The 25,016-nt window shown below is 41.5% G+C and overlaps 1 protein-coding gene across 3 annotated transcripts in view; it reads right to left on the bottom strand.

The window, feature by feature from the left end:
• Positions 1–25,016, bottom strand: part of sbf2 (SET binding factor 2) — a 349,247-nt gene that overhangs the window by 128,345 nt on the left and 195,886 nt on the right. For all 3 annotated transcript variants that reach the window (XM_033038959.1, XM_033038960.1, XM_033038961.1), the window contains 2 exons: positions 21,577–21,726; positions 6,366–6,434 (listed from right to left, as the gene is read on the bottom strand). In XM_033038959.1, the coding sequence (XP_032894850.1) occupies positions 6,366–6,434; positions 21,577–21,726 (219 nt within the window). The remainder of the gene's footprint in view (positions 1–6,365; positions 6,435–21,576; positions 21,727–25,016) is intronic.

The raw sequence follows: 25,016 nt of genomic DNA, 5'->3' as shown, positions 1-25,016 counted from the left end.
TTTTGGGGAGTCTGGTGTTGTGAGCATTAACAATGTGACCAGGTATCAGAGTCCACTGAGTGTAATAGGCCTCAATACTGGGAGATAAACACTGAAGCCAGTTCACTCATCCTGGAATAAATTTGGAGGAAAAATGCAGCAACAGCATTTGTGGAATCGCTTTTAAGTGCGTACCATAGGTAGTTCAAGTTTCTAAAACATACTGAAGGGCAGAGATCACTGCTGCCCAAAAGACAATGAGCTTCCTAACAGTCTTGAGGCCAGTTCCCAGCCTAACCTCCCTATTTTAGAGCTTGTATCTTTCGTATGAATGCTTTTACAGGAGGTATATAGTAGTGGAGAGATTTGACCGATGACGCCTGCAAAAGGCACTAAACCGATGTACACTGGAATTCAAAAGTGTTTTGAAGGGTTAAAGTAATCTAAAGTGGGGGCCTCAAAGGAGAGACATTACACATTGGTTAGGTAGTTAGGTAGAATTTAATACCAAGAAGAACGAACGGGAAATCTTGAGAACAAAAAGGAAAAAATGGTACCAAGCAAGAAAAGATCATGGTTAGGCAGTTAATATATATTAAAAAAATAAAATATTGTTAAAAACTATGAACTCTTTTTAATTTGAGCAAATTAAAGGAGAAAGTATAGTTACTGCGAGGAACAACATAATTGAAAGTAGCAACACAAATAGTGGTAAAGAAAGCATATGGTATGCTTGCCTTCGAAGGTCGAGGCATTGAGTATAAGAGTCAGGAAGTAATGCTGCAGCTTCATAAAAAATTGGTCTGGCCACATTTATAGTATAATGTGCAATTCTGATTAATTAACATGGTGATTCTGAAATGACTGCAGTACTTCTTTCACCACTAGGTCCTTCCATTTGACTTGAGCTGATAAGTGGACTTAAATTGTCTCTCATCTTCCAAAAGTAATCTAAACAAAAATAAATTACCTTTCATAATACATCATTATGTCAGCTTAGTGGTCAGGTATTCTGTGCACAAACATTTCTACACACAATAAATGGTATGACTAGTAATTTTGCAGACGATATGGAATTTGTTGGAGTCGTAGATAGCAAAGAAGAATTAAGCATACCGAGCAACATAGATCAGATATTTTAGTGGGAATACTAGTCAGATATTGTGGCTAAAGGGATCAGGGGGTATGGAGAGAAGGCAGGTACAGGATACTGAGTTGGATGATCAGCCATGATCATATTGAATGGCGGTGCAGGTTCGAAGGGCCGACTGGCCTACTCCTGCACCTATTTTCCATGTTTCTATGTTTCTATTTAGTTCAATTGTGTGGTGTCAGATTGAATTCAATCCACACAATTGAGTGGTGATGTGTTGAGAAGTGAAATTCTGGAAGCGCACACAGAGTAAATACTAGGAAGCTTGGAGGGTTGATGTACAGCAAGACCTTGGACTTGTACAGCAACTCCCTGAAAGTGACAAGATTGGTAGATAGGGATAGTGAAAAGGACGTTGAGGTGTCTACCTTCATATGCTGAGGCATTGACTAGATATCACTATATGTCATGTTGCATTTCTACAAAACATTGGTTATACTATACTTAAAACATTGTGTGCACTTCTAGTCATCACATTATTGACTATCACACTATTGGAAGGCTGTGGTAGCAATAGAGATGGAGTACAAAAGTGATTCACCAGGATGTTGCATGGAATGTAGAGCTGTAGTTCTAGGGTGAGATTGGATATGCTGTATTTATTCCCACTAAAATGTAGGGGGCTGAGGGGTGATCCAAGATAAGTTCATAAAATTATGAGGGACATAGAGAGGGCAGATAGATAGAATGTTGTTCCCTGGACAGGGAAGTCCAGAACCAGAGGTTTAATGTGTTAGAGAGACTTAAAGGGGAATTAAGGGGCAGGTTTTTCCACAAAGGAGACAGTGAATATTTAGAACAAGCTGCCAGAGGAAGTAGTGTGGGCACAATTTTGCCTGCAAGCTGGTTATGTACAACTTTTACAATGTGAAATTAAAAGATCCAAGCTCTTAAGTTTGATAAATAAATTTGGTTTGATATCCTTCAATAAAACTGTTGTTAGTCAGAGGTTTTCCCTTAAATTAACCATACTCCATACCCTTTTAAAAAAATCTGGAAGGGTATGAGTTGCTTTTTCCATGATAAACAAAAGATCATGCGGTAAAAGAAGAACATTTACAGAAGCAAAAAAAAGTGGTAAGAATTATTTTCACTCTTTTTGACTCTCATGCTACCTGTGTTTGTTTTCCACAAGGAGAATGCCGGAAAAGTAACTAAATTAACTGCAGCTGAGGCCAACAAACCAAGCTGGACATTCCTGGCATGTAAATCTGAAACTATTTAGATGCACAAAATCTCTTGCCCAGAGCAGGTGAATCAAGGATAAGAGGACATAGGTTTAAGGGGAAAATAATTAATAGGAATCTGAGGGGTACCTTTTTCACACAAAGGGTGGTGAGGGTATGAAACAAGCTTCCAAAGGGGGGAGTTGAAGCAGGGACTATCCCAACATTTAAGAAACAGTTAGACATGTACATGGATAGGACAGGTTTGGAGGGATACGGGCAGGTGAGACTAGTGTAGCTGGGACATGTTTGCCGATGTGGGCAAGTTGGGCCGAAGAGCCTGTTTCCACACTGTATCACTCTATGACTATTTTACTTCGGAGTCACGTGAGTGACTACGTGAAGAAGAACCCCGCCAGGACGCATGCGTGTCATATCGTTTTCACGCTTGCGAAACGACAGGCGGGGTGGAGCGTTCCCCCACAGCGGTAAGTTTGAAACCGCGACTTGCAGGTAAGTGATTTACTCTGCGGTAGTGTTTGTCCCCGCGCTGTTTTTACACAGGGGGGGGGGGGAGTTGGACAAAATAGTGTCCACAAGTGCTGCGAGTAAAGCTGGCTGGGGAGGACCGCGAAGTTGAGGGAGCCAGCAGCAGCTGAAGGCACAAGCCCCGTAAGGGATCAGCTGTGCCGACTTTTGGTCCCGCGCCGGCCAGAACACCACGGCCGGGCGGGAGACTATTCAGATGGGGCCGTCGAAAACGGCAGGAGGCGGGGTGGAACGACGTTCCCCCGTAGCGACAATTTAAACCAGGACCTGCAGGTAAGAGCTGCGGTCTTTTTGTGTTTTCCCATGCTGATTACAGGTGGAGAAACAGTTATTTGAAACTGGGGTTTATTATCCATCCAGTTAAATCTAAATTAACGCCTTCCACTACTATGGACTATTTGGGGTTCACAATTGACTCAGTTCACATGTCGGTGACTTTGCCAAAGGGAAAGGCTATAGACTTAATAGAGGCTTGCAATAACCTCATTGACATCAGTAACCGTCCATCAGATTGGTAGCAAAAGTAATTGACAAAATGGTGGCTGCTTTTCCAGCCACACAATTTGGACCTTTACATTACCAAAATTTACAGAGAGCAAAAATACAACCACTCAAAATCAATGCTGGTCATTTTGACAGACCAATGCAGCTACCAATCAAAGCTATAATGGAACCAAAATGGTGGATAGATAACATTTGGCTTTGTTTCAATCCAATCATTGTCAGTAACCCTTATGTGGTGCTACAAACTGATGCCAGTGCACTTGGTTGGGGTGCCACCAATTCCGTCTCCAGCTGTGGAGGTAGATGGACTGCTCAGGAGGCATCATTATTACTAACACTGGGCATAAACTACCTGGAAATGTTGGGTGCATTCTATGGCCTAAAGTCATATTGTACTGGGTCATATCACCAGCATGTTAGACTACAGATTGACAATACCACCGTGGTAGCATATATCAACCACATGGGTGGAAACAAATCGACATCATGTGACAATCTGGCTAATACAATTTGGCAGTGGTGTATCCAGAGAGATATTTGTATATCAGCTACTTACCTACCAGGTAAACTAAATTTAGTTGCAGACACCAGGTCACGCAAATTTAATGAAAACACCGAATGGATGTTGAATAAAAAGTATTTGCTGATATTACAGCACGATATGGAACACCAGATATCGATCTATTCGCATCCAGGCTTAATCACCAGTTATCAAATTATGTTTCATGGGAACCAGACCCTGGGGCAGCGGCGACAGATGCATTTTCGCTGCATTGGGGGGAAATTGTTTATTTATGCATTCCCTCCTTTCTGCCTCATCAGTCGGGTATTAAGGAAAATACAGCAGGACTCTGCGTCTGGTATTTTGGTAGTACCCGATTGGCCTACTCAACCATGGTTCCCAGTGATAATGAACATGGTATTAGAACCATGTATCACCATCCCGAATAGACCAGACTTGTTGGTTCATCCCGTAACAAGGGATAGCCACCCATGCCATAACTATTTGAATTTATTAATTTGTAGAGTTTAAAAATACATCTACTACAGCTGGGACTGACAGACCGAACAGTGAACATGATTTCGGCGGCCCAAAGACAGTACACCAAAAAACAGTATCTGGTCTATATCAGGAAGTGGGAGATGTATTGTAACAAAAACAGCATCACCTACAGAGATATGAACATCCCGTCTGTTCTGGAATACCTGGCAGGCCTCCATTATGATGAGGGGCTCAGTTATAGTACCATCAACTGCACCAGAAGTGCCTTATCGACTTATCTATGGCAAGGAACAGAGCGTCACTCTGTTGGAACTCACCCACTGGTAACAAAACTTAAGAGGGGAATTTTTAATACCAATCCCCCAAGAACCAGGTACTCCCAAATATGGGATGTGAGTATTGTCCTGAAGTTGCTCAGGAATTGGTCTCCAGCAACAGCTCTGTCCCTACATAGACTGACATTAAAAACAGTCATGCTAATGGCATTGGTCACGGCACAAAGGGTACAGTCATTACATAAATTAAGACTGGACAACATGACTTCTTCATCTAAAAACGTTACGTTTCATATTTATGAACTAGTGAAACAGAACAGACAGGGATCAGCGGGCCTCAATATCGAATTTAGGTCTTACCTAACAGATGATCGTCTCTGTATAGTAAAACATTTGTCGTTATATATGGAGAAAACGAAAATCATCAGAGGCAATGAGAAGGCACTTTTAGTCAGCCATAAGCAACCACACAAAAAAGTGTCGGTCCAGACCATCTCAAGATGGCTGAAACAGGTTCTAACACAGGCTGGGGTGGATACTAATATTTTAAATCTCATTCCACCAGGGCTGCAGCTACATCGGCAACTATGCAGTTGGATGTACCAATGGACCAAACCCTCAAGGCAGCAGGATGGTCAGGGGAAAAACATTCCAACTATTTTATCATAAACCAGTCATTAAACCTGGAACATTTGCAGAAACAATTTAAGTTCTGTAATTTAATTACCCCATAAATAGGGGTTATAATTTGTGTTAATAAATTCGTGGATTTCAATGTCGGATTCATGTCTAAAATATGTTGACACAATTCCTCCTACAGTCATCAAGGCAGATGTGATGCATGGACTCGTTTCCACGGCATGAAATCACAGAGCTTTAAAATCTTCACGTAGTCACTCACGTGACTCCGAAGTAAAATAGTAAGATTAAACGAGAACTTACGAGTTTGAAGTTTGATCGTTATTTTATGAGGAGTAACGTTGAGGGATTACGTGCCCTCCGCTCCCACCCTTGATCATATACTTAACTGGTATCTCTTCTCTAATCTTACTATGTTTAGTCATTACAGTTATCTGTGATTTCACACCGCTGCTTTGAAGAATGACACGCATGCGTCCTGGCGGGGTTCTTCTTCACGTAATCCCTCAACGTTACTCCTCATAAAATAACGATCAAACTTCAAACTGGTAAGTTCTCGTTTAATCTTACTATTTATGTCGCCCCTGTGACTCTAGACCTTAATGAATTTTTCCAAAACCATATCAATCCTACGCCTCTCATCCACTAACAAAATCCTCCATTATATAGGTTTTCTACCACATTGGCAATAAATGAATTACCAGTAATTATCCCTCAAATGTAACACTGTCTGAATGGCAAGTATAAATGTAGCATTAATCTAATCATTTAACTGAGTATGCCATTAACTACAACAGATCTCATTCTACGATTTTTGCTACATGCTCATTTAAGAATTAGCCACTGGATATTTAAAAATGATATATTTTTATTAGAAGTAAGGTTCCATTTAACCAAGATATTCTGTGCATCTTCACACTATTTCAGCAAAAGTACACATTCTAAAAGGCCACGTTAATTTAAAATCAAATAGCCTGTTGCTTACAGCTCCTTTTAATAAATTCAACATTTTGTACTCAGACCACTTCTCCTGCAATCAAATCCAGACAAGACTGAATTTACTCTGGGGATTTATGGCATGAAATCACATGACTTACCCGGTAAAACGCTGTTGTCAGTGGCAGCAATGTAGCAGCAACATAATATTCTTCAGAAGCTGAACAATCCTTGAAAAAAAAAACAGGAAATCATAAATCTTGATACCTTACTACATTCCAGTCGCTTATAGTCAAATTATCTCAGCTCAATTACCACCCACCTGTTTGATAAAGAGGGGCAATGCGTGGAAGAATATAATTAACTGGCCCCAACTTTAATTCACTGCAGATGCTCTTTGGGGACCTATCAGTTAATTTTTAGTGTACCATTGGGACACAAGCTGAATTTTGATTGAATAACATGAAACAGAATCTGCAGCAAATTAAGAAAAAGTCCTCCTTAAAAGGATCTAGATTGATTTCCATACTACTGTATCTTCTCCAAGAGACATGCAAACTCAATTAAGATTATTCTATTTAACACTCAACAGTAATTTTTCCAGTGTTGAAGACCAATAGTCTATACAAAATGGCTTGATGCATCTGAGTTATTTTAACCAAAATGCCAAGCATGTTTCTGAAAACTGTCATGAGGCCCACAGCAATAAAGTTCACCAAAAAACAGGCTATAATCTTCTAGTAAGGAAATGTTTGGAATGCCATGATGCACTCTGATTTTTTTTTACCACAGCAGGGCTCCATTTTTGCAATGTCCAAATTTTAAACAACAACAGATGCACTTTAAAGTCATGGACACCATTGCAAGGATACTGCTTAATTGAAACTGCTACAGGCGACCATATGGAGGGGTCACATTCCAAGAAAATTGTTTGTATCACGTGAACCCCTTTTCCCATTTAATCCCAAGACACAAGCAGAGATGCATGCCTATGGGATGTTTATCTCATATTAAGCCATTTTATCAGTGATGACACTGTCACGATTTAGCAACTAAACTCGGTGGGGTCGACAAGATTTGTGCAAAAGAAACAACAATTTTTTGTCAGTTTTAATTTTTAGCAACTCAATACAAAAAGGCTAATGATATGAAGTAACTTGGGTTGGCAAAAACAGCTGAGCCCCTCCTTTTCCATGCTGTATGATTTTGTAACAAAGTACGTGACAACCAAAATAATAGTTTTAAAAAGCAGGATAGATGATATGTGCAATCTATCTGGCAAAATGAAATTCTAAATATTTAAGACTAATGGATTTAATGGGGAACTCCAAAAAGCTGGTGGTTTCCTTGTGGTCAGAAAATTGACATGGACAGTTGATGCTACCTGATCCGTTGAGATACCCCAGCATTTTATATTTTAATTTGCAAAACAGCATCTGCAGTTCCTTGTGTCTGCAAATATAGCTAAACTAGTAGAGAGCACTCTGTCAGTTAAACTAGTGGACAAAACGTAGTGAGCAATCATCAATTAAAGTATTACCTATATGTATATTCTGCATTGTGCATGTTCTATAATAAATAAGGGTTCTACAGCCTTTTAGTATCTTAATGCAAATCATTTCTGTAAATAATGTTTATCAGATCCGCCATGTGTTTTTACCATCTAACTTTAAAACACATGCTCATTTTTAAGACCAATATTTAATGATGGATTAAGGGAGAAAGCACAGGATTTTATAATCAAAAGGACCTTTTTTCACCTGAAAGAATTTGATAAAACATTATCAACAAGTAGTTGTACTGGAATGAAAGTGCAAGAAAGTGTAGGAAAAGTCATTTGTTAGCTTTGACAGCTGGTGCATGTAGAGAACATAACCAAAACTTTTAGAATTTACACTGGATGGCCCTGCTTGGGACTGGATCTCTCCCATCAGGTCATGACCAATTTCACGGAGAAATTTCTTGACCGAGCTCCTGTTAAAGTACGGGTTAAGAGAGAGAGAGAGGTGGGGAGAGAGAGAGAGGGAGGGAGAGAGAGAGAGAGAGGTGGGGAGAGAGAGAGGAGAGGGGAGAGGGGGAGGGGGGTCGCAAGGTTTTTATCAAAGGACGAGGGAGGGGGAGGGGAGGGGAGGGAGGGGAGGGGAGGGGAGGGGGGAAGGGAGGGAGGGAAGGGAGGGAGGGAGGGAGGGAGGGAGGGAGGGAGGGAAGGGAAGGGAGGGAGGGAGGGAGGGAGGGAGGGAGGAAGGAAGGAAGGAAGGAAGGAAGGAAGGAAGGAAGGAAGGAAGGAAGGAAGGAAGGAAGGAAGGAAGGAAGGAAGGAAGGAAGGAAGGAAGGAAGGAAGGAAGGAAGGAAGGAAGGAAGGAAGGAAGGAAGGGGAGAGAGAGGGCAAGGGCGGACCTGAACTCAGTGAGCGGGCGGCTCTGAGGGGGCCAACCTCAGGGGGCGTGGAGAACCTCGGCAGCTCTCGGGTGAAGATTCCCTGTGTCCCTGTGATCAACGGAGGAATTTCAGGTTTCCCAGAGGGAGTAATGCCCCGCGCGACAATAACTGCTGCCGCCATGTTCAAGCCGGAGCAGCCAATCATGCAGAATATTATCAAAGGCCATGCTGATGTCCACAAAAACACAATATACTCCTTGCTCTCATCAACATTTTGGTTATTTCTTCAAAATGTGAGACATGATCTGCCATGTACAAAACCATGTTGTTTATTCCTAATCAGCACCTATCCTGTAACTTGCCTACCGCAGATGTTAGGCTCACTGGTCTATACTTCCCAGGCTTTTCCTTGCAAATTAAATAGAGGCACAACATTAGCTACACTCCAGTCAAGCGGCACTTCAAACTTGTTTAATGATGATTCATATCTCAGCCAGACCCGCACAATTCCTTCTCCAGCTTCCCACAGTTATATTTGATCAGGCCTGGGAGATTTATTTACCATCATAAGCCTTAGGATGTCCAGTACCTCCTCTTCTGTAATATGGACTGTTCAAGATATCTCCATATCTTTCCCGTTCCCTAGTCTTCCTGTCATACTCCCCAGTAAAAACAAAGGAGAAATACTCATTGAAGACCTTGCTCAACTTCTGCGGCTCCTCACAAAAGTGATCGCTTTGGATTCTGAGGGGCCTTAACCTCTCTCTGGTTAACCTCTCTTTGGATTCTCCTTAATCTTATGTGCCATAGCTATCTCAAGCCACCTTTTTGCCCTCCAAATATCCACTTTAAATATGCTCCTCGGTTCTTTAAACTCCTCCAGATATACACTAGATCCCAGCTGCCTTTTTCCTAGCCCATGTCTCCTTTTTCCTGACCAGAGCTTCAATTTTGCTCATCATCCAGGTTTCCTTTTTCCCACGAAGCTTGCCCTTCACTCTGACAGGTACATGCCCTTCTTTAAACCCAACAATCACGGAAAATAGTCAGCTTCTACTCTATATTATCCATAACATTTAACACCTTTCTTTCTAATAAAGTAATGTTTAAAGTTTGTCGTTTGGTTCTCTCACCAAGAAATATCCTATCGAAATATCCTATCGAAAACTGTAAATAGTAGCACTATTATTGACTTGAAAAGCTAACTTTGCAATTTTCTTAATTGATGCTCCCTGACCTGCTGAGTATTCATAATCTTACAGTCAGAGGGGTACAGCACTGAAACATGCACTTCAGCCCAGAGTACACACAAACCATAATTCACCTATTTACACTAATCCTATATTCGTCTGTGTAGGAAATAACTGCCGAAGCTGGTTTAAATCGAAGGTAGACACAAAATGCTGGAGTAAGGCAGCATCTCTGGAGAGAAGGAATGGGTGACGTTTCGGGTCGAGACCCTTCTTCAGACTGATCCTAAATGTATCCTATTTATTATTCACTGCACATTCTCATCTATTCTTCCACCCACCTGCATTTTACAGTGGCCAATTAACCTACTACACTTCCAGCATTTGCTGTTTTTCTTTCCTTTCAATTCCTCAACATTTTTTCTATTGTTTCCAAAACTGTGTCTCATATGGTCTTAAGTGTGTATATACATTCATTATAACATCCCAAATCTTGATCTTTATTCTTTTTTACGGTGTCCTTTGAAGTACAATTATAACTTTAAACTTTTCTCATCAGTATAAAACCATTCATACATTTGCAGACATTGAAATCTATTTGCCATATTTACTGTGTTTTGTACATTGCTAACCTAGGATACCACTCCCCCCCCAGCACTATATCCAAATCATCAAGCTGGAAAAAGTAGAAACAGTTCCACTATAGGACAGTATTATTTTTTCTTTCACAAGGAAATATCCATAAAAATCGTACTCGCTAGTTTAGAAATTGCATTTTCAATTTTGTGCACTAGAAGTTGCCCTATGGTAGTTCTTAAGAAGAGTAGGGAGGAGAAAGGGTTTGAGAGGAGATGATAGTGGGTGAATATTGAAAGAAAAGGGCTCTTCATTAATGGAGTAAAGAAAATAACTCACATTTCATTGCCTAGAATTTAGCTTTTAAAATAAATGTTTTGGTGGTAATTATAACATATTTCTTTAATGCAAAATCTATTTGCAAGATGCCTTATTTAGCTACATTTGGGAATTCTTCATCATAATCAAAGTCAGATTTTATTTAATTCTTTTAAGCAGCATATGCCATAGTCAACGGATAAGTATGCATTCTGAACTCAAATTTGATCCATGATGGGATGCCAATGGCATTAGCAACATTTGCAGTGTTAGCATATATTTGTGGCTAGATTCTTCATTATCTTGTACTCATATGCATTAAACTCCACGTTATGCTCTCTGCCAATGTCCTTCTTGATTGAAACAGTTTAGAAGAACATTGTTAAACTTCTAAACTGTTTCAATCAAGAAGGACATTTGAAACTACTGCTATAAATTAGATGACTTACTCTCTGTAATGTTCTTGGTTTAATGAGCATAATGCATTCATTTAAAAGGTAACTGTAATAGGAGATTAATAAGTCAGGGAATCCTACCAGCAACCGAATATCTGTGCTTGCACTGATTCATGTGTTAAGTATAATCTTTAATTCAGCTGATTTGAGTCTGTCAGTTTGCAATCACACAGTAGTGAATGTTCAGGTGTGAGTGGCAGGATCTTAACTGTTTAAATACAGTCACATGGTGAGAGGAGCTGCCCATAAAACAGTTAAAAGAGTGTTGACAATTGGCAAAGGCTTTGCTCCTGGCTAACCTCAGCCAACTATCAAACCTACGAAAACATGAAGTGTTTCTGAATTTCTCAAACTATAAATTTAAAATGTAATAATTTCAAGAAAGAAAAAAATATTTCAAATTAGTTTTAAATCATTACATGCATAAGACCATAAGACATTGAAGAATAATTATGTCATTCCACCTATTGTGTGTCTCTCCATCATTCGATCATGGCTGACCTATTTTTCCCATACAACCCCATTCTCCTGCCTTCTCCCTGTAATCATTGACACCTTTACTAATCAAGAACTTATCACTCTCTGGTTTAAAAACCACTGTATGTGAGAATTAATTCCATAGAGTCACCAACCTCTGGCTAAAGAAATTCCTTCTCGTCTCCATTCTGAATGTACCAACTTTTATTCTGTGAAGATGCCGTCTGGTCCTAGACTATTCCACTACTGGAAACATCCTCTCACCATCCACTCATTTCATTGTTCAGCAGGTTTCAATGAGATCCCCTCATCCATCTAAACTCCAGTGAGTACAGGCCCAGAGCCTTCAAACACTCCTCATACAGCAACACAATCATCCCCAGGATCATTCTCATAATACTTCTATGGACCATCTCCAAAGCCAGCACATCCTTCCTCAAATATGGAGTATAAAACTGCTCACAATATTCCATTTGTGGCCTGACCAGCACCTTATAAAGCCTCAGATTTACATCGTTGCTTATATATTTAATTCCTCTCAAAATGAATGGTAACATTGCATTTGCTTACCTTACAACCAACTCAACCTCCAAACTAACTTTTTGGGAATCCTGCACCAGCACTCCCAAGTTCCGTTGCACCTCCAATTTCAGAATCCTCTCCCCATTTAGAAAATAGTGTATGTCTTTATTCCTTTTGCCAAAGTGCATGAGTGTACAAAGTGTACCATACAGAGTACACTTTGCTATGCTGTATTCAATTTGTCACTTCTTTGCCCACTCTCCCAATCTGGCTAAGGCCTTCTGCAGGCTCCCTGCTTCCTCAACGCTACCTGTCCTTACACCTATCTTCATATCATCCACAAACATGGCCACGAAGACATAAATTTCATCATCCAGATCAATGACATAAAAGTGAAAAGTACAGGACCCGACCCCGACCCTTGAGGTACATGACTGGTCACCAGCAGCCAACCAGAAAAGGCCCCCTTTATTCCCACTTTTTGCCTTCTTCAGTCAGTCAGCCCATCTTCAATCCAAGCAATTAAAATAGCTTAATTAATTTGTATTTTACCAAAGAAAAATGCATTGCCTACTTTCTAACCATACCTTTCCATTTATAAGAAAATAAGAATCATGACAAATAGCAGGTATTGGCCATTCAATATGACCATGACCTTTCCTGCTCTATTCCTCCAAATGCCTTGATTAATTTTATCTCTAAAAATCTACCTGTATCTCTTGAATAGACTCAACGAACAACCCCCACATCCCTCCTGAAAAGTGAATTCCTAAATATCACAACATTCTGGATAAAGAAATTTCATTTTGAGTCAGTCTTGAATGGCTAACCTCGTATCTTGAGATCATGACTCCTAGTTCTACAAGCGCAGGGGGAAAAAAAAATCACATTTCCTCAGTCAAACTACGTAAGTCTGTCTCCTCCGCCGCTGCCTCACCCTCACGGCCCTATCGGAGATCTTCTCCACCAGCTCGTCAAAACTTGTGGTGTCCACCGTGACGAACACCGACTCCACCCCCCCCCCCCCCCCCAGTGGCCCGGGCCCGGTGGCGGCAGCAAGCAGGTAGGCAGGGTGGGGGTTGGCCGAGCGGCAGCAGTGGGCAAACGGGGACGGGCCGACCGGCGGCTGAGCCGGAGTGGGCAGAGGGAGGGAGGAAGGAAGAGTCGGGTTGCAGGGTCGCCGAGCAGTTGCACAGAGTTTGAGTAACTCACACACGCGCAATGCAAATTAGTCCACAGCTAGCAATGAATGACCTGTGGAGGAGGGAACTGCAGATGCTGCTTTTTAGGGAAGGAGTGACTGAGGGTAGGGGAAAGGAGAGGGAGGGAGAGGTGAGGGATTGGGGAAGAGGAGGAGAGAGGAAAGATCCCGGGGAGGTGAGGAGGGTGTGTGGGGGGATTGAGGGAGAGGACGGGGTAGGGAGGGAAAGGGGGGGAAAAGTGGGGGATGTGAGGCGGGAGAGTGGGGGAGGAGAGGGAAATAGAGGGGGGAGGTAGGTATTGGAGAATAGAGGGAGAGGAGGGCAGTGGGGGTGGTCAGGAGGGATAGTGTTGGGGGATGGGGGAAGTGAGGACTGGGGGATAGATGGATAGGAGGGAGTAGGAAGGGGAGAGGAGTTATGGAGGGAGGGAGGGAGGGAGTGACTGAAAGTAGGGGAAAGGAGAAGGGAGGGAGGGAGAGGTGAGGGAGGGAATGCGGGAAGGAGGAGGAGAGGGGAAAGAAGAGGGAGGGTGAAGAGGAGGGGGGGGGGGGGGAGGAGTGCTGGGGATGAGGGGAAATGAGTCGCGCCTGCCCTCCTTAGTGAAGACTGATCCAAAGTGCCTGTTCAACTCGTCTGCCATTTCCTTGTTCCCCATAATAAATTCACCTTTTTCAGTCTTCAAGGGTCCAACTTTGGTCTTAACTAATGTTTTCCTCTTCACACACCTAAAAAAGCTTTCACTATCCTCATATTCTTGGCTAATTTACCTTCGTACCTCATCTCTTCTCCCCGTTTTGTCTTCTGAGTTATCTAAACCAGTCACACCAACCCATCCTCGCCCTTTTTTGCTTTCTGCAGACAACTCCCTTCACAACTCCTTTGTACACTTATCCCTTCTCACAGAAACAGCCCTTCCCCAGGTATGTTTTCCTGCAACTGCAGAAGATGTAACATCTGTTCCTACACCTCCTTTCTCGCATCCATCCAGGGACCCCAGAAGCCCTTCCAGGTGAGGTTCCTCACATGCACCTCCTCTAACCTCATCTACTGCATCTGGTAACTGCGATGAGACAAAGTGTACATTAGGAGACCGTTTTCCCGAACTTTGTGCTAGGTCCACCAAGGCCTGCTGGATTTCCAAATTCTGACCATTTTAACTCTCCTTCCCATTCCCGTATTGACCTTTCTGCCCATGGCCTCCTCTATTGCCAGAGTGATGCCAACACAAACTGAAGCTCTTATTGCACTCGAGTAGCTTACAACATAACTGTATGAACATTGAAATATCTAATTTTAGATAACTAGCCAATGGCAACCATCCCCGCCCCTTTTTAACCCAATTGGATGTGCACCCAATTCTCCCACCATCCTAAACCCTTTTCCCTTCCCACCCGCCCCCTTCCACATAGCCCCCAACTGCGCAGGCGCGACTCATTTCCCCTCCTCCCCAGCACCCCCCCCCCCCCCCCCTCCTCTTCACCCTCCCTCTTCTTTCCCCTCTCCTCCTCCCTCCCTCACCTCTCCCTCCCTCCCTGTCGGATGTCCTGGAATGAAAAGCCTTACGTTGGGAGCAGATGTGGCAGAGGTGGAAAAATTGAGAGTGGGAAATGACGTCCTTGCAAGAGGCAGGGCGAGACCGGGTGTAGTCAAGATATCTGTGGGAGTCAGTGGGCTTATAGTCGATCAAACTACCCTCACCTGTAGCCACCCATCACTTGCCTGACTTTCCCTCAACCCCAACTCTCAGGTTTCTTCCCCCTGCTACAATCAATTTGAAGAAGGATCCCAATAAAGAACATCAATCCTTGTCTCCAGAGATTCTACCTGTTGAATGACCCACTGTTACTCCAGTACTGAAAGAACATTAAAAAAAACAAGTTTTGACAGGTCCAAAGTGTAATTAAATGCTCATGAATATGAAAATCTGTGCTTGGCCACAGTGGCATGAGCAGTAAGTCCCAGGGACAGGCAGCTAAAATCTTCAGAGCACTGGAAAATCTGCCCTAATTTAATGGGAGAAGAAAGAGAAATAACTGTAGATAATTACTCACCTGTAACCAAAACAAATATTTTGGAACTACACGTGGCAGGACAAGCCTATTTTTGCTTAATAGATAAATATTTACATAAATATTTATTGTGTCACCTGCATTTTTCTATAGTAGTAATAATTTGTACTTTCCAACAGTGGCCTACTAATTCAACATATTTTTTTGTTTATATTGCACAACCACATCAACGTTTGACTGCCCTGTGATTACAATAACTTCAGGTCCAAGAATATCCATGTAGAACACGAACTGCGCTTTTGGGGGTGACAACACTGCGAACAATCTTTCATTTTCCTAATTAAAACAACATTGTCATTTTCTGAGACAAAAAGCAATCAAAGCAAACATAGAAAATAGGTGCAGGAGTAGGCTGATCATCCAACTCAGTATCCTGTACCTGCCTTCTCTCCATACCCCCTGATCCCTTTAGCCACAAGGGCCACTTCTAACTCCCTCTTAAATATAGCCAATGAACTGGCCTCAACTACCTTCTGTGGCAGAGAATTCCACAGATTCACCACTCTCTGTGTGAAAAATGTTTTTCTCATCTTGGTCCTAAAAGACTTCCCCCTTATCCTCAAACTGTGACCCCTTGTTCTGGACTTCCCCAACATCGGGAACAATCTTCCTGCATCTAGCCTGTCCAACCCCTTAAGAATTTTGTAAGTTTCTATAAGATCCCCCCTCAATCTTCTAAATTATAGCGAGTACAAGCCGAGTCTATCCAGTCTTTCTTCATATGAAAGTCATGCCATCCCAGGAATCAGTCTGGTGAACCTTCTCTGTACTCCCTCTATGGCAAGAATGTCTTTCCTCAGATTAGGAGACCAAAACTGTACGCAATACTCCAGGTGTGGTCTCACCAAGACCCTGTACAACTGCAGTAAAACCTCCCTGCTCTTATACTCAAATCCTTTTGCTATGAATGCTAACATACCATTTGCTTTCTTCACTGCCTGCTGCACCTGCATGCCTACTTTCAATGACTGGTGTACCATGACACCCAGGTCTCGTTGCATCTCCCCTTTTCCTAATCGCTCACCATTCAGATAATAGTCTACTTTCCTGTTTTTGCCACCAAAGTGGATAACCTCACATTTATCCACATTATACTGCATCTGCCATGCATTTGCCCACTCACCCAACCTAGCATCCTCCTCACAGCTAACACTGCCCCCCAGCTTAGTGTCATCCGCAAGTTCATCAACAAATTTTAACTGGACTTTTAAGTTTGTTTGTCTCCTCGACGAATGTAAAGTTAGATTATATTTTGTTCATTGATACATGATAATCATTCTTTCTTCGCAAACAGAAACTGCAGTTCTTCATATTCTAACAATATTTCCACGAGCTTATACTTCTTAAAATCCCCTTTTCTATTGTTCATATTATGAGCTGTTTATATTTTATGAACTCATTAACCAGAATCATGTGCAAAAATTAACTTTTTTTCAAAAATTCATGCCTTCTCTCTTGATATTCCCAAATGTTCTTTCCTAATTAGGTTTGAACTTCCACCAGCAGAGATTTGTTTCTTTCTTTTTTCTGAATTGCTCTCTGAGGAATTTCTGCTGGAAACGTTAAAGGAAAGAATTACATAGGAAACTCATTTAAAGTGCGTTTTTCTTAATGTGCTTTTTCCAACCCAAGATTGCAGATAAAGTATTACATGGAATATGAAAAATGACTTTGCACATAACAGTTATGTGCAGTACTATTTACTGATGGTTTGATATATACACACAACTGAGCATCAAAACTGCCAGCCAACAACTTTCTCTACCAATACTTGTCTTGATAGTCATTGCAGAAATCATATTTATATCCAGGTGGCGCCGAAGATGGCAGCCTCGCCAACGGTCTCGCTCGTCTTTTTTTCCTTCTTTGTTGTTTTAGTTTGTTGTAAAATGTATGTTTTAATATACTTTAGTTTTGTATTATGTGAGGGGTGGTGGGGTAAACATTTTTAACTCTTTCCTCGACAGAGATGCGACTTTTTCCATGTCGTATCTCCGTCCGCACTGCGGCCTAACATCGTGGAGCTGGCGGCCTTTTGCTGGGGACCGACTTTGTGATCTCCAACCGCGGGAGCCTGCGGACTTAACATCGTGGAGCATGCGATCCTTTGCCTAGGGACCGACTTCGGGAGCTCCAAGCCACAGGAACTTCGACCGCCCCGATCATGGCAGTTTCGATCGCCCCAACAAGGGAGCTTCAATCGCCGGCTGCGGGAACTTCGATCACCTCGACCGCGGGAGAAAAAGGAGGAAGGAAGATAAGACTTTATTACCTTCCATCACACTGAGGAATGTGGAGCCGCTGTGGTGGATGTTCATGTCAAACTTTATGTAGTTGTGTGTCTTATTGCTTTCTTGGTATGACTGTATGGCAAATAAAATACCTCTTATGTTACAAAACATACTTGGCTAATAAATTACGATTATGATCAACAAATTATTCAATATCCTCATCACACTGACATACAAATATGTTGGCATGTCAGTATTCATAATTCCATGATTAGAGACAATTTTGACTCAGCCTGGATGATTGAGAAAGGATTTAGTATTTCACAAGATAGCTGTACATTTTTACTTGGATCCTGACATAATCCCTGACAACTTCTACTGATGATCCACTATTCCATGCACATCACAGCAATATAAATGACATAGTAATCAGTTAATTTTTTGTACATGCGTAGGGTGATCAAGGGTCCTGCTGTATGGGACTGTTTTACAGAAAAGGCTGTGAAATTCAAACTTATTTTTGATGCTGAAGAAACAGAAATACTCCATTAGAACACTTTGGTTAATGCTGCTAATTCTACCACTGAGACCTCACAAATGTTGAGTGCCTTCAATTGCACCAGCTTGAACTTCCATTTGGAATATACAGCAAAGGTGCACAAAAATGCTGGAGAAACTCAACGGGTGCAGCAGCATCTATGGAGCGAAGGAAATAGGCAACGTTTCGGGCCGAAACCCTTCTTCAGACTGATGGGGGGTGGGATGGGGGTGGGGGTGCGAGGAGAAGAAAGGAAAAGGGATATACAGCAAGTTGGCAGTTTGTAATGTGGCCCAACCCCAGAGTAGCCCAGAGCTCCAATTTACTTGGACACACATGCAACAAACCGATGTTTGGCTATTTTATACCTACACATAAAATACTACTTTGTTGGTTTAATCTCATTCCATTTGCAATCTTCCTTGAAATATTACCGCAGAGTAGAATCTTGTATCAAGCTGTAGTTAAGACTACACTTCAAGTACTTTATACTGATCTGATAATCAGACCATAAAAAGGATAAAGAGCACTGGCAAGAGAGCTGGGGCAATTTACATGAATGACACCAGAAATATAATGCTATACATATTTGGAAAGGATAGATAGATTGGGTCTGTTTTCCTTCAGAACAGAAAACCGAGGAGTGAGATAATTAAAATTACGAATGGCTTTGATAAATTAGACTGAGAGAGAATGTTTCCATTTATGGAGGAGAGCACGAAAGGCCATTATTATACAACAGTCAGTAATAAATCGATCAGGGAAATCAGAAGAAACTTCTGTATTGAAGCAGTTGTGATCGGTGAAAAATAGATAGCTGGATGAGTATGAGGGTGAAAGGAGTAGAATGTGGCACTGATGAAAAGTTGAGAGGGGAATTACACGCATTATAAACACTGAGCATGAACTGGTTGGGCCAAATGTTTTGACCTATGTAATTGTATACTACCCTATCAAATATGTTGTTTAAGGTGGATCCAGCTTATAATATAAATCTGCTACTGAATTGAAATCTTCTCAGAATCAATTAAACAAAATGACACTTGCTAAACTAAAAAAACAAAACGCTGGAAACTCAACAGACAGGATTTGTGGGGAAAGAAACAGAATATTTTAGGCTAAAGTTATGAAGAAAGGAATTGAACATAAACTGTTAACTGCTTCATTTTGCAAAGATACTGTCTACCATGCGGAGTGCTTCCAACAATTTGCATATATTTTAGATTTTCACGTCTGCAGTTTTTGATTTGCAGTTACATTATAAACTACTTGTATTCCATTCATCTGAAATGAAGATGAATTGTACACATCTCGATTTTCCAAATCTACTAATGTTAAATTACATTTGACACCATAAAACCAAACATGCAAGATATCATTTGCAACACAGAGAATTAATGGATTTTGTATGTTAGGAAAATTGAAGTCATGTGGAATCTGTACATAGGGACTTGCAGAAATGCAATTAGGGCCTTTACACATAGCATTCTGGCCGATCACACACAAAATCTCTGGCGTTATCACATTTGTACTAAGAATCTTATGCAAGTGTGATTATTTAAATAAAATAAGCTCTTTAAAATTATTAGAGCTAATATAAAAACAATGTTGAGGCAAAGTTTGATACCTTTTGTTCATTCATAAATCCCTGAGGGAGAAGCAAAAATTCATGCTTTGCATGCTGTAATATCAGGAATTTTAATACTGTTAGCTGCATGAAACTGTTTTGTGAACATTATTCCAGTATAACCCATAAATAAATATAAACAGTTTTGGCTGAATTCAAGATGAATGAAAGCTTAGCTATGTCCATATGTAATACGGGTTTGGTTAGTATGTCATCCAACAAATTTAAATAAATCAATTATTGCTACTATAACTCCTTCAATCTGTAAAATTAATATTCTTACTGACAGGTGGTCGATGTATATATTATCAAAAATAATTCAAAATGTTTTGATGCATATCTCATACTGAAAGTGCACAGCAATGATTATTGATTGAAAAAATATTTGCATGAGCTGAGAAGGAGCTGTTTTCTTAGTCTAAGTTCACACAGGAAATTAATCTGTTTGTCCAGTGTAAGAGATAACATATTAGTATGTATAGATGATCAGCTGAATGACAGAAAATAGACAACATGCATACGTGGGTCTTTTTCCCCAGATACATATCAGATTTTACTGGAAAATGTCCTAACCCTATAGGGATCAGTGTTGGGGACTAGCGAGTGTGTAAACATTTGACAAATAGATATAATACAGAAAAATGGGAAATTTGTCATTGTGAAAGGAAAAGGCACAGCGGTAGAGTTGCTGCCTTACAGCAAAATGCAGCGCCAGGGAGCGGGGTTCGATCCTGACTACGGGTGCTGTCTGTATGGAGTTTGTACGTTCTCCCCGTGATCTGTGTGGGTTTTCTCCGAGATCTTAGGATTCCTCCCACACTCCAAAGACGTACAGGTTTGTAGGTTAATTGGCTTGATTAATTGGCTTGATAAATATGTAAAATTGCCCAGTTGGCGATATGCAGAGTACTGCCCTGCCGACTACAACATTCAGAAGCTTCAGAAGTAGAAAAAAGTGTTTGTGATCTAAATAGAGATTGCAAAGCTCCAACACTCATGGAGATCTAAGCGTTAAATAAAATCATTTCCCATCTAAATATAAGCTCAATTTTACATTCCTGTCTACCCATGGTAACCATCAATAATTAATAAGCAAAGGGGTATATGACTACCATGGCTAGACAGGAATGTAAAATTGAGCTTATAATTAGAGCTTATAAAATGATTTTATGCGCGGAGGTCATTTCAAACATCACTTATTCTCCCATGAAAATAAAAGTCTTGCTATCTGAATACTAGCAACCCCTTGGAATTGTGGTAAATGATGGTACACATCCCCTTTATCCTCCTTGTACACTTTCGTATGTCAATTCGCATTATTATCTTCAATTGTATTTCTGTAAATACACATTTTTGGTTAATCATATCTAAATCATTTCAAGTAAAGGCTTCTCTTCTATGCTCCTCCACTCTTGATCTTGTTTCACAAGTGTATACACAAAATCAGCTACCACGTAATACACATTTTCCTATCGTCTCTCGGTCATGAATCTGTGGCATGAATTTATACATAAGGGAAATAAATAAGTGGGATCATGTGTAGGACAGGATATGGAAATCAGAAGCCTTTTTGACCACCCCATCTACCTGCTACTACCTCCAAGGAGCCATGCACCTGCACTCCTGGATCCCTCTGCTCTTTTAAGAGCCCTATCTAGCTCTCTCTTGAAAGCATCCAGAGAACCTGCTGCTACCTAATGTGATCATCACTAGCAAAAATTAGTTTTTTTTAAAATTCAAGATATTTGATTGAATTTAAACAAATACCAATGTAGGAGAAAGATTTACCTGTAATGCACAATTCATCATTCTAACAATGTAGTCAAACTGTTGGTGATCCAGAATTGCCCGATTTTGTTGTACATGTAGGCTTAATTCTTCAATGAGGCACTGCCGAGCAACCCGACCCTTCAGGGCACGCAATGCAGCTGGAAGAGTCTACCAAAGCAAACATAATAATTGGAAAATGTATACTTTATATCAAAATCCTTGAAATATTAAAAGACAGATTATTATCAAAATTTACCACAACAATGACGTACTTAACAATAAAGAGTTTTATTGCAAATTGCAATGTATAATATGAAGTTGTCATAAAATGTAAAACCTTCTCAAAGTAAATTCTGGAAACGGGTGCTTATTTTTGTGTGACAGCATTCAGATAACTATTCAATTCTTCAGTGTCAAGTCAGTGCTTTGTGGATCTCATGAAATGTTTTACGCGGCAACATTCAATCTCCAAAGCACCCTTGTTCAAAACAAAAACAAAAATTACAATTTACTAACTCCATATGTGAAGAAACTCTCAGCTATGGTTAAGCTTTTGGGTATCACCTCAATTTAAATACAAAGATCACGAAACATCACTCATGAGAAGAATTGCTATTTTACCAAGCTTAAATATATCCCAAATATGGCTTCCTTTCTTGCTTATCAACTCAGCACACAAATAAAAATGGGTATCATACATTGTCTAATGCTATTACTCAAAAAGTACAGCAAAATCTCATTTGGACAGGCGAGTATGTAGTGAGACCTAATTTGGGTTTTATTGGGTAACATTGGTCTCAAGCACCAAGAGAAGCCGTTACAAGGTTGTTCCATAGTAAACAACATATGAGTTGAAATTACATGCCATCTCATTCTTGATTTCTAGCTGTAGCTTGCGATGCATAAGTACATAACAATGGAAGGTCAGGTGCAGATTTAACTGACCTTCTGTTTTGCCTCAGGCTCATCACTCAGTCCAGAATTTACTTAGCGGTCAGACTTTCCATCTGGTCCCATGGCATTATCCCAGCCATAGCTGACACAGAGTTGGATCAGAGTTCCAGTTGATCAATCATCCATTTTTACACTAACCCCATATCAACCCATTTTATTATTTTCACATTCCCGTCAACTCACCCCACCCCCTCCTCTAGATTTTACCATTTACCCACATACCGAGGGAAATGAAGAGGGGCAAATTAACCTACCAATCATTTTTGGAATGTTGGAGGAAACCTGAGCACATGGATGAAACTAACAAGCTCACGGGAAGAACTTGCAGGCTCCACAGAGATAATATCTGAGGTTGCGATTGACGCCGAGTCAATGGAGCTACCAGACAGTTCATTGTTCACCATACCACACTGCAGCACATTATTAAAAATTATTAATAATGGCAAGTGGCTTGTTTGTTTTATACAATATAATTTACATTAATATTAATGTTTTAAATGAATTTAAGTCAAATGTTTTCCGTGTGAACCTATTCATTGATTTATAAATTTGATTTTTAATTATTTATTTTTAAAATTGACTCTGAAACTCTGACAGTGCCTCCTCCCTTGTGTGCTGCACCGATCCCTGTCACCGGCAGACAGGCCAGGAGAAGCCAACGATCAGCACGAACAGAGCTTGGTTGCCACAAAACACTGGCACCCGGGGCAGAGCTCCAGATTGAGCCGAGGCGTCAGTCAAAGGAGCAACTGCAGCGTCCAATTAGCTGTTATTAGATTGGCCCACTTGCACCTCATCATCTTCATCCTTAAAAACACAAGCCAAATGCAGCCAACAGGAGGAAAAATGAAGGGGTGAGTGAGGAAGCAGGAGAGAAAGGAAGATAGAAGGAAAGGAAGAAAGAAGGGGAGAAAGAAAGGAAGGAAGGAAGGAAGGGGAGAAAGGAAGGAAGGAAGGAAAAAGGAGAGAAAGGGAGAGAAGGTGAGGCGCCACCCTACCAGCTGTCTTTCCCTTTTGCAGCCTTGAAGGAAAACTGTGATGTCAGGACATGCACGTGACTTTCAACACACCCTCACCTGCCCACAGACAACGAGGGGCTGTGCCTGCAGATGGAGTGCAAATCGAGGCAAGAGTGCACTGCAGAGACAAGTCTGAGATTGCCACATCTCCTCCTTTTCAAAACTAAAGACTGAGACTGCCATCTCCACTTCTTCAAGGTCAAGACTGAGCTGCCAGGACAGGCCTGAGACCCCCTAGCACTGCCTCTCAAGGCAAGAGTGAACTGCAGGGACAAGCCTGAGATCACCGCATCTCCTCCAAGGCCAAGATTGAGACGCTGGGACAAGCCCAAAACAGCCAGTGATTGCTTTTCAAGATCAAGACTGCGCTGCCGGGACAAGCCCAAGACAGCCCGTGTCTTCATCAAGGCCAAGACTGAGTTGCCGGTGTAAGCACGAGACTGCCAGCGTCTCATCATTGAGGCAACGACTGAGCTGCCGGGACAAGCACGAGACCGCCAGTGGCTCCTCCAAGGCCGCCAGGACAAACCTGAGACCGCCACCACCAGCTCTCTTGGCAAGAGTGAGCTGCCAGGACATTCCAGAGATCGCCAGCGCCTCCTCACTTGCATAGATGAAGAACTGCGCACCCAATTGAACCCAGACCCAGTCACTATTGTCATCCACTATAAATAAACCTGATCAAGTCAGTTCACATGACTGCACGTATGTCAGGGTCCTGGCATCATCTCCAATGCCACCACTCTTTAGTTGCAGTTTAATATGGATAAAACATGAACACTGAAATGGACAATCAACCATGAACATGTTGAATGATGAAGCAGGGCCAAAGAATCGAATAGCCTTTTTCTATAATCTTTGATTTTATGCACGACTTAGAGTGAATACTTCGTATCAATTAAGTTTGAGTTGAGAGATACAGCGCAGAAACAGGCCTTTCGGCCCACCGATTCCATACCAACCAACGATCCCCGTACATTAACACTATCTTACACACACTGTGACAATTTACATTTATACCAAGTCAATTTCTTAAAAACTTGTACATCTTTGGAGTGTGGGAAGAAACCGAAGATCTCAGAGAAAACCCAAGTGGTCACTGGGAGAACGTACAAACTTTGTACAGACAGCACCTGTAGTCGGGAGATCCAGTAGGCCTTGGCAGACCCAGTACAAATTTTCAACAAAGCGGTCACCAAGTCTACGCTTGGTCTTGCCGGTGTACAGGAGGCCACATGGATGCAGTAGATGTGGTTAGAGGAGGTGCATGTGAATCTCTGTCTCATCTGGAAGAGGGAGGAATTGCAGAGGGAGTGGTCTCTGCGGAAGGCAGAAAGGGGTGGAGAAGGGAAGATGTGATTGGTGGTGGGATCATGTTGGTGTTGACAGAAATGTCGGAGGAAGGTGTCTTGAGGGCGGAGTCAGGTGCGGTGAAAGGTATGGACTAGGGAAACTCTATCCTTGTTCCGCCCCGGGGAAGGGGAA

Source organism: Amblyraja radiata, chromosome 20 (genome assembly GCF_010909765.2).
Source record: "Amblyraja radiata isolate CabotCenter1 chromosome 20, sAmbRad1.1.pri, whole genome shotgun sequence".
NCBI lineage: Eukaryota > Metazoa > Chordata > Chondrichthyes > Rajiformes > Rajidae > Amblyraja > Amblyraja radiata.
The sequence above is the reverse complement of the archived record's forward strand: the minus strand, read 5'-3'. Positions and strand labels throughout refer to the sequence as shown.